Source organism: Azolla caroliniana, unplaced genomic scaffold (genome assembly GCF_043228905.1).
Source record: "Azolla caroliniana isolate FFs.n. ecotype wild unplaced genomic scaffold, voAzoCaro1.0.p SCAF_20, whole genome shotgun sequence".
Taxonomy (NCBI): Eukaryota; Viridiplantae; Streptophyta; class Polypodiopsida; order Salviniales; family Salviniaceae; genus Azolla; species Azolla caroliniana.
This window is the reverse complement of record NW_028230455.1, coordinates 425,526-436,039: the sequence shown is the minus strand read 5'-3', so window position 1 is coordinate 436,039 and position 10,514 is coordinate 425,526. Positions and strand designations below refer to the sequence as shown.

The window sequence follows — 10,514 nt, the reverse complement described above, 5'->3', positions numbered from 1 at the left end:
GTCTTTGTGCTAGACATTAGCACAAACTATCCAAATAATAGCGACTCTTCTCTATGCATGACTTCCATATGCATAGGGAGCATCATTTGGCTTACCATGTTTGATGTAATCTTTGATGATGGCATTCCAAGGCAGCAAATCTTTGAGGACACACAATGATTCCAAACTTGAAAGGAGTTTTCTTTGTCCTTAAGATGACCCTTCACATCTTTTTGATACATCATTTCAATAGAGACGACTATGTATCTCTTGGCTGATACCTGCTAGAACACCTCGGGTTTCATCAATAATTGATCACTTTTGATGTACTTCATAGTGTTAATCAATTATGAGATCACCGGCATTGAATAATCCCCGAGTTCGTGATTTCATGAACAACACAATTACCTGGAAGCTATGCCAATATGATCTTATGCATGTTCTAGCATGTTGCTATTAGCTTCTAACCAATGAAAGACAACATTATCTTAGAAGATCTAATTTGACAATTTCCCTAGATTCGATTAAATTATTTCTAGGGGCCATACTTAGAGGGTTATTCTAACTTAGCTAGCTTGTTCCATCGTGTCTTAATAGGACTACTTATCATTGAACATGCTGTCCTTGATGAACCAGATAAAAAATGTCAATGAATCTATTATATATGTTCTCTATTTGAATAGATTCTAAATGAAATTTGGCATGACCTCATCCATTTAATAAAACCTATTGGCAAATACATGGTTGCAATGCACATTGAATATGAACAATCATGAGTGGATTTTTAGCCTTTTTTATCAGTGTCTCGTAAGAAGTCATGTGAACTTAGAAGACTTCACAAACATCATGCAACATTCAGATGTTTTTTTGGTAGGACTCCTAACCAACTTTTGTGTTGGGAAAGTTAATAGACTAAGAATGTCAAAGTTGAATAAACATGGGTGAGCATAACCATTAACTTAAATTTACACCATTTAATGCATGGCAAGAGACTTTGAGATTTTAATGAGGTTGATGCCATATTTAAATTTATCCTTATCACATACATGTTCACACATTCATTAAAATTAGCATAAGTTTGAATCTAGCCTCGTTATATTTGTATGCACTTGAATTTAATCACATTTTTCCTCTTGATGAGGTCATTGTAGCATGAAGATGTTGGTTACTCAAATCTCAAGCTTGATTCCAACATTTGTTGGCTTATAGCATTTAGGGCCTCAATTTTGAGGACTTGCTAACCTTATGATACCGCACACCCCTTTGACATGATAAAAGAAACAAATTTGCGATAAGAACTATGGCACCTATAGCCAATAATACCTAAATTATACCAAAAACAATTATTATCACAAAGTTGGCCTACTAGAAAGATCATTTCATGGGGTTATCAATTGATGGATTCATACATTGACCACGGTATATGGATACATTGGTCGACATAAATGAATGCCTTGGTTATGCATGAATCCGAATACCTTAGCATAAGGGGGAACCCTATTCATTTGCAAAACCGCAATGTAAACCAATAGGCCAACTCAAAGTTTCCTCCAATTGACTAGATGTCCAAGTAGGGCTCCTAAACCCTTTTGAGCACATATGACCAACTTCTGAATGCCCCATCTAAATGATGTGAATGCCATTCCTTTCTTTTAGCACATATGACTTGTGTGATGAATAAAGAGTACTTGAAATGCAATGATTGATTGTCTTGTGTGTTGGTTCCAATTTAACATTCACCTAACAATTTTATCCGTATATTAGCATAATTTGGAGATGAGACATTGTTTTTTTAAATTTTAGATAGATAGTGATGCTAGATATTTAGATATTTTAACAAACCCTCTTGGTTGCTTCCATGATGAAATTGGTGTTCCCCAATGCCCGACATGAATGTGTCTAAAATATGTGGAAAACTCGCCATAATTCAAACCATTGGGAAGAAACACAATTGGGTGAGGTTGCATCGATCTCAAACACATAATGTTATGGACTATATTATTTATAACATATTAAGGGTAGATGATATCAACTGAAGTGATTGGATATTAGCTCTTGTGAAAAATCTTGAAAAAAGCAAAATGCAACAAAAACAACCACCCCATTCGTTGAAAGGAATCAGGTTTCGATTGGGAAACAACTTTTTCGGTCAATGAAAAGGATTCACAATAAACTCGTTGATAACGATAATGTCCTTCCGCATGTTCTCTCACAAAACATCTCTAGTAACATAACATGTGTGGAGCAAAACAAATTGTGTGGTCACATTGTACTTTTTGAGCAACGCATAACAATGATCAAAGAGAGCAGGTAGGATCTTCAATATAGATGGATCATATTGTGAAATTATGTCGAAGAATTAGCTTGTCGAATAGGTGTCACTTATCTTGTCGAATAGTAGTTGTCACTTAACATTGTGACACCCAACTCATCATACCATATGCATCGCCAATCAGCATGCTAGATCATTCATGATATTCTCCAAATCCAAAACTATGCACTAGCCAGGATTTAGGGTTAGGGCTACGACTAGACTCAATTAATTCCAAATTCCATGGAGACTTCCTCTTTCGCTTTATACCCATGGCTATTATTTGTTTCTAATGTAACATTCTTCTTTTGGTCCTCCAAGACGGAGGTCCTTCGAGGGTGATACCACCATGTTTTGCATTGTTTTCTTCACCTTTCTTGGATTGATGAGGATTAGTATCCATACTAGGTGGTGAAGAGTCACTAATCCAATGATCTAACCATATCCAACTCCATGTTGAGTTACCAAGCTCATAGTAAAGCAATGACCTTCCATCTAGCTTTGCATTCACTCTCCACTGCAAATGGAAACATTTTTTTGGGTTTTTTTCCGTCGGCAAAGACTCCCAACAATATTATGATCAACAAAATGGAAACATACAATGTTTAAAAAAAAGGAGATTCAAAATATAGCACAATGTTTTTTTTTTACTTGATTAGAGAAAGCATATGCCATTGCCCGCTCTCGCTTAATCGCTGCCTCTTGTCTTCGTTGTGCCTTCGCTTCAATCTCTTCCATCGTTCCTATGCTATCGCACCACCCCTGCCATTACCACATTTGGTCTTTTTTGTTCATTCAATAAAGCAAGAATTCAGTTACGAAACAAAAGAGGATGGAACTTCATGTTTGGGTTTAGCAGATTAATAAGATTATCATTAATAAAACCATATATCAACAAGATCTACAGGCCTTTCCGGCATTTAGATTGTCCTTAAAATAAATGAGTGTTTTGCTCATTCAATAAAGCAATAATTTGGTTACGAAACAAAAGAGGATGGAACTTCATGTTTGGGTTTTTAGCGGATTAAGATTATTGTTAATAAAACCACATATCAACAAGATCAACGGGCCTTTCCGACAAAGATTGTCATTAAATAAATGAGGGTTTCCTTTTGTTCATTCAATAAAGCAATTCGGTTTCTTCATGTTTGGGTTTAGCGGATTAATAAGATTATCGTTATTAAAACCACATATCAACAAGATCTACAGGCCTTTCCGGCGTTTAGATTGTCATTAAATAAATGAGTGTTTTTGTTCATTCAATAAAGCAATAATTTGGTTACAAAACAAAAGGGGATGGAACTTCATGTTTGGGTTAGTGGATTAAGATTATTGTTAATAAAAACATATATCAACAAGATCTACGGGCCATTCCAGACTGTAGATTGTCATTAAAATAAATGAGTGTTTTTTTTTTGTTATGTGCACCTCAGTGTCGGCTGGTCGAGATTCAATGGTATGGCATAAGCTCTTGGGAAGTTGTATCGGGTGGCCTTCTTCTTCTTTCTTTTTGAGAGCTCGGTGGGTATGGATCCGAGCTTGCATTCGCACGAAAGGTTGCACGGATCGAAGCAAGCTCTCGTTCGATTGTCTCTGGAATCTCGGCCCTCTCTTCGTGTCCATTGCTTCTTGATGAAGCCGCATGAGGCTTCTCAAGACCGAAAGAGCTCTTCTCGCCTGTAAAAAAACCACCAATAGCAAATATACACAGATTTAACATGGCAAAACATGGAGAGAGAGAGAATGCTGCAAATGCATATAATATACATGTATGTGCAAATGCATATATACATGTGCATGCATTCGTACATGCATACATAACACACATACATACAAACAAAAGCCAAGCACATACACATACACATCAGATTAACATGGCAAAACATGAGAGAGAGAATTCCGCAAATGCATGTGTGCATGCATTCATACATGGCACACATGAAACACATACATACATCAGATTAACATGACAAAACATGAGAGAGAGAATGCTGCAAATGCATGTGTGCATGCATTCATACATGGCACACATGAAACACATACATACATCAGATTAACATGACAAAACATGAGAGAGAATGCTGCATATGCATGTGTGCATGCATTCATACTTGCACAAAATGACACACATATGTGTACAATACAAACAAAGCCATGCATATTCATATACACATACACATACACATACACAAGCACATACACATACATACATATCAGATAAACATGGCAACACATGAGAGAGAGAATGCTGCAGATGCATGTGTGCATGTATTCATACATGCACAAATGACCCACATATGTGTACAATACAAACAAAGCCATGCATATTCATATGCACATACACATACACAAGCACATACCACATACACATACACATACCACATACACATACCACATACCACATACACACATACATAGAAATAGGGTTAAAACAGATTATGGTACTAAACCAAGAATCCTCGGAATGCAGTTTGGATCCGGATGGCAGCCATCTCTTCAGCTGCTGGATATGGCTCAGATTCAGTAATTCCTGGTACTATTGCAATGGTAGCTTCCATCATGTTTGAAGTATAATCTTTCTTTCCTGCATATTCCTCCTCCTTCTCATTCTCCTTCTCCACCTCTTCTTCACCACAAACACTTGATTTGTCATCAGATATCAAGTGACAACATTTCCATAAAACCTTCCAGTTGCGCTGCTTTTTCTTCGTGTCGAGGTTCGATCCATGGCTCAAATCCTTCTTGCACCAGCAAAAATCCCCAGACAGATTTAAGTTTGTTAATACATTATTTACATGATTATAATATATATGCAGGATAATTTACATGATAATATATAGGCAGGATCATACAGAAATCAGTATGATTCAATCAAAACAAACCAAAAACAATAAAAGGAAACTGTAAAATTTCAACAGCAGTTAAAGCTGCTATAATACAGTTTAAACATGCAGGATTGTAGGGATCAATGGAGAAATTCGATGTGAAGAAATCAATGTCAACAAAAGCCAATGTTTTATAAAATTTCAACAATAGCTAAAGCTGCTATAATACAGTTTAAACATGCAGGATTGTAGAAGAAATCAATGGAGAAATTACATGTGAAGGAAACGAAAAACCAGAGATGCAAATGCTTCAACAAACGCCAATGTTTTATTTATAGAATTGACAATCCTTCTAAGGCTTTCAGGATTATATCGATAACAGTGGAGAAATCTATGTAAAGACCAGATAAAAGAAAAATGCAAACAAATCTTGCTAAGCTTCACCAAACGCTAAATCTGTAAAACAGTAGAACAAAATAAGACTCTGCTAAAAACTGAATCCTTCTCAAAAAATCATCATCAAAAGTTTGTAAAACCCTAGTGAAATAAATCATTTCATGCCATGAAACAAGAAAAAGAAATGAGAAGCGAGAAATCCATGCGAAAAAACAACCAAAAGGCATGTAAAAAATCGATGGAGAAACAGATCAGAAAAAACATGTAATGGAGAAATTCATGCAAAAATTTAATGGACAAATTTCATGTGAAACAAGCGAACAAAAAACAGAGAAATTCATATGAAGAAACAAGACAAGATATCAATGGAGAAATCCATGTGAAAAACAAGCAAAAGACAGGAAATTAAAAAATTAATGGAGAAATCGATCTGAATAAGCATGAAAAGAATCAATGGAGAAATCGATGTGAATAAACATGAAAAGAATCAATGGAGAAATCGATGTGAAAAAACATAAACTAAAACCAATTACCTCGTATTGCGGTGCTTTTGTGAGAATCCAATCCTTCGATGTGCCCATCAAAATGGCAAAAAAAAAATTCACCTCATTTTTTGTGGGTAATTTGAGAAACACACTCAAAAGAATAGAAGAAAACACTGCAACAAGAGAAAAAGAAGGTCCCAATCAAATCTACAATTTAAGGGTTTAACTTGTTTCCATCAAATTCTTTAGCTCCATGCACAACAATTTCACATGCAAATGTGTGGGAGAGAGAGAGGACATGAATTGATGAGAGCTAATAATATAACTTCTGTCCTTCTCCAAGAGATCTAAAAAGTTTGTATACATATGCTACATGAGATCCATGATGGCCAACTCTTGATGCATTACATTACATTTCATACCCCTATAATCCTCAAAATCAAAACATTTCATTGCATTACATTACATTTCATACCCTTATAATCCTCAAAATCAAAACATTTCATTACATTCATACCCCCTATAATCCTCAAAATCAAAGCATTTCATTACATTACATTACATTCATACCCCTATAATTCTCAAAATCAAAACATTTCATTACATTACATTCATACACCCCCATCACATTTCCAACACGGAACAATTGTGGATAGTGTGTGAAACGATGATGATTGTCCCTTCCTTAAGGTTCATTTCACCCACATGCCGAATCCCCCATCATGGTCTACAACATGGTAAATTGCACAAATAGCCTTTTTAGAAGGGAGATAATCAAGCACTCATTCGCATCACAACCCGTATCCAAAATGGTTTGCTATCTAACAGATGCCTCAATGGGCGCATATGAGCTCAAGGATTTGAGTCTTTTGTTGTGGGTTATATACTGTCAATGCATTTTGTGCCGAGAGAGGTCGTAGCGGTCGCAGGCAAACAATGCTTGTGTGCCCAAAATGAGTTCGATTCTTATCATCTACAATGGTTTGGTTTGGTTCGGTTTCGAGGTCTCTAGACTCAAAGAATTTGAAAATTTTGAAACTTTAAACCGAACTAAACTAAACCGGCGAATCTTTAAACTGAAATTGCTCCAGTCAAATTGTTTGAGGAGTTTTCAAGCTCAAACCAAATTGATTCAAGCAATCTACAAATTGTTAAGCCAATAAGTTGCGGTTTCGTGGCTCTTACTTAATTTGCTAGTTGTACACTCAATCTTTCAAGAAAGAGTTATTTTCTTTTAAAACTTAGCATAAATTTGTTAGGGAAGAAGTTGAAACTTCATAATACATGTTTATATGCATTACAACATTGTTTATAAAACTAATTCATATATTTAATAGATAATACAAAAATGTCCCCCAAAACTATTAACCTATTTAAATTGTGGTTTGAAGCCAGATAAGCCAGAAACTGTTAAGTTGACAAAGCCTCAAACTGAACCCTTAAACCCCAAAGTCAAATCAAATCATTTACATATTTCTAAACATGTATTGAAGGTTTAAGCCATTAAGTTGTTATTTTGTAGTTTAGTTTAGATCAAACTGAACTATTGTTGATTCCTATTTGTTTCTTGTTTTTTCCATTTACGTATTGCATTTTTTTTCTCCCATTTCTATTGATGGATGTGCCAATAGATGAATGTAAATCCAACCTTAATAAAACCATGGTTGTCAGACACCATACTAGTAGCTTAGCCAAATATAGTGAGGCTTTCAATGCAAATTGCCGAGATTGAGTCTTTGTCTCAAACTAGGGTTTCTACCACTTCTAATTTTAATTAAACATACAATCAAAGTTTGCCACGATGTGCTCCAAATCTTCCTAAGGCATGTGTGTCAAATCCATCTTGTAACAAGGTTGCAAAGAAAAATCACATGTTTGAGGCACAACTAGTTGTTGGTTATATTACATGCTTCTCCTTCACCTTTTTAGTTTTATCTATTCAAAGGAAAATATTTCTGTAGGGAACGAAACCATGAAAGTGATGAAATCTATCACTCTCTTTAAATGCATGCATGTAAATGCTCTAATAACTAGAAAACTTTATATTACAATGCTATATGAAGAAACAATCATATCCATAATTTTTATGTACTTCTCAACATTGCCATTTGGGGTGGGTACAAGTTTTAAATTAATCCATCGTAATAAAATACTTCATACACGTCGCATGTGAACCATGGACAATGTCATATACAAGTTGAATGTATGTATATGACATGTTTTGAAAAGGAAACTTATCTTATGATGGTATGACAAAGAAAATAGATCTCTATTTGAAAACCTATGATTTATGTTGTGATTAGTAGTACATATAGACTTTGTGAGGGTAAAAGATGTTAGGTAGAGAAACTTTGATGTCACCTAATTTGTAAAGAGTTAAAGACAAGGGAGAAATAAAACAATATGTCACTCGAGAGATCATTTCGCAAGAGGAAGAACATAAGGAGATTGTTGCTACATGTGTTCATATAGATGGATTCATGATAGTGTTGGAAGATAAACACGTTATCAATGAGAATGAAAATTATGAATTATTCTCAAGCAAACATAATGAAGAGGCTCTTCATTGGACATCTCATTGATATTGGAGATCCATGCTCCGAGGAAACATATTGTGTTCTCAACACAAATATGAAACCGATAAGAAAATGCTTTTGAGCTCTCCAACGAGCAATGTTACTAAAGGATACTGAGCTTTGGATAACGTATTCGCTCACACCCCAACTATTAAGAAGAAACATAAGTGCCAAACATTCAAAGGTTAGTGTCACCCAACAAGTCAGAAATTGGTTACCTATTGTGAGGGGTAAGCAATACCAAAATAACTTTGTATGCCTATGCCTCATAAATACTTGATGCCTAGATATTAACTTTTTATGGAATCGTAGATTCATTATTATTACATATATGCATCAAAACTACACACTATAATAATTTACAATCTTAATTTGGGTCTTATCTAATGTTCACATATGCTTATGAGATCAAATTGGTGTACCATGTTTTGATTCCCACAATGAGTTCCACAATCACGTTTTGACACTACAATGCTTTCTATCGACATAAATGTGGCTCTTCTTTCTCCCTATATTATTGTTCATGTTTTTGGTAGAACTAGCCTTTCCATCTCATCTCATTTTCCTCCTTTAAGTTTTTATCAATTCATGTGTTTTGCTATTTTTCAACTATGCTCTATTTCATGTTCCATATAGTATGATATTAAAAGAAAGCCTATGTCATGGGTAGCAAGTTAACGTCTTTAAGACATGTTAAACAATAATGCAAGAACATCAGCAAAAGCGAGCATTAAGTATGCATGACAAGAAAAAAAAAACATGTATCTCGGATTTACACAAACTATTATTAGTAACAACATGCATCGAGAATAGTATTTCTTTCAACCCTCGAGGATTGTTTTACTTTACGTTTTCTATCGCTATCAAAATGCGTTGATTTTTAGAGGAATTCGTGCTTTCGACAATTCTTATTTGTTTTGTGTAGTGGATATTTATCTTTTGGGTTCTCAAATTTAAATATATTAATCCATAACAATTATGATGATTATGGTCAGTTAAAGGGACATAATATATGAATATATACCATTATTGTCCTTATGAATGCCCATTGTTTCCTTATATATTTGGATGAAAATTATTCATGTAGCTTGTTGGCCAAGGAGTATTTCATTTCTTTTTTTCTCTTTAATTAAATGTTAAATACTTATGTAGTCAACAAAGTGTGTGATATGAAATGCTTGTTAGAACTTAGGACTAATCAACCTATTGTATTAAAGGGAACCTTGGAGAGAAATTTAGGGTTGGTTCTTCTCTTCGCCACTAAGAATGTATTTACATTTGCATTTATATATTTAGGGTTGGTTCTTCTCTTCGCCATTAAGAATGTATTTACATTTGCCTTTATATAAGGCCCATTAGGAGCACATGAGCTAGAGCTTCGTTGTATAGAACCATGTGTGGTAATCGTGCTTTTGTGTTTTGATGACATAATATAAATGTATATATTTTCTATTGTGTTCTTTGTGTCAAATATGTGCCTATGTATTATTTATTATGCATGTTTCCTACAAGAGTTGTGAAGGAAATTTAAGTTGAAGTAAAGGGAGTAACAATTCATCACGGTTTTTTAATGTTTGGTAAAGTGGCATAGATGACTTCAGACAAGTGGTGTTGGAAGTTAGGAGTCCTACCTAAGCAATGCCATGAACACCAATATTGTTGGAGGAAAGCTTGATGGGACATATTACATGTTGTGGACGCGTTCAAGATGTCTACCATGTTTCAATCCAACTCGTCACAATGACTCCAATCATAGTGGAAAAGGCAAAATGTCAACCCCTTGTACGTACTTGTGGAGATAATGGATTAAATGATGATGATGATTTATCACAGGAAGGTGTTGATGCCTCAACAATTTTACATGACCAATATGAGATATGAAATGAGACCAAAATCTGAACTTTAAAAATCATTTCGCCTTGAAGCATACAATTGAAGTTCT

General features: G+C 34.8%; 1 protein-coding gene across 2 annotated transcripts; it reads right to left on the bottom strand.

Moving 5' to 3' along the window:
- Positions 1–2,377: 2,377 nt before the first annotated feature.
- On the bottom strand, positions 2,378–6,454 carry LOC147850678 (protein IQ-DOMAIN 5-like). 2 transcript variants are annotated; one of them, XM_087335434.1, is made up of 5 exons: positions 6,045–6,454; positions 4,741–5,031; positions 3,719–3,967; positions 2,942–3,052; positions 2,378–2,807 (listed from the first exon to the last, which is right to left on the bottom strand). In XM_087335434.1, the coding sequence occupies exons 1-5, from the start codon at positions 6,090–6,092 to the stop codon at positions 2,580–2,582; spliced, it is 927 nt and encodes a 308-aa protein (XP_087191560.1). In that variant the 5' UTR covers positions 6,093–6,454; the 3' UTR covers positions 2,378–2,579. The 2 variants fall into 2 exon arrangements, with proteins under 2 accessions (XP_087191560.1, XP_087191561.1); XM_087335435.1 differs by having other exon boundaries at positions 4,741–5,028; positions 6,045–6,453.
- Between the last annotated feature and the right edge of the window lie 4,060 nt (positions 6,455–10,514).

Coding starts and splice junctions, on each gene's coding strand:
- LOC147850678 (XM_087335434.1), bottom strand. CDS start 6,092: ATGGGCACATCGAAGGATTGGATTCTCACAAAAGCACCGCAATACGAG. Junction 3,053..3,718: donor CTCGACCAGCCGACACTGAG/GTGCACATAACA, acceptor TGGTAATGGCAG/GGGTGGTGCGATAGCATAGG. Junction 2,808..2,941: donor CATATGCTTTCTCTAATCAA/GTAAAAAAAAAA, acceptor TTCCATTTGCAG/TGGAGAGTGAATGCAAAGCT.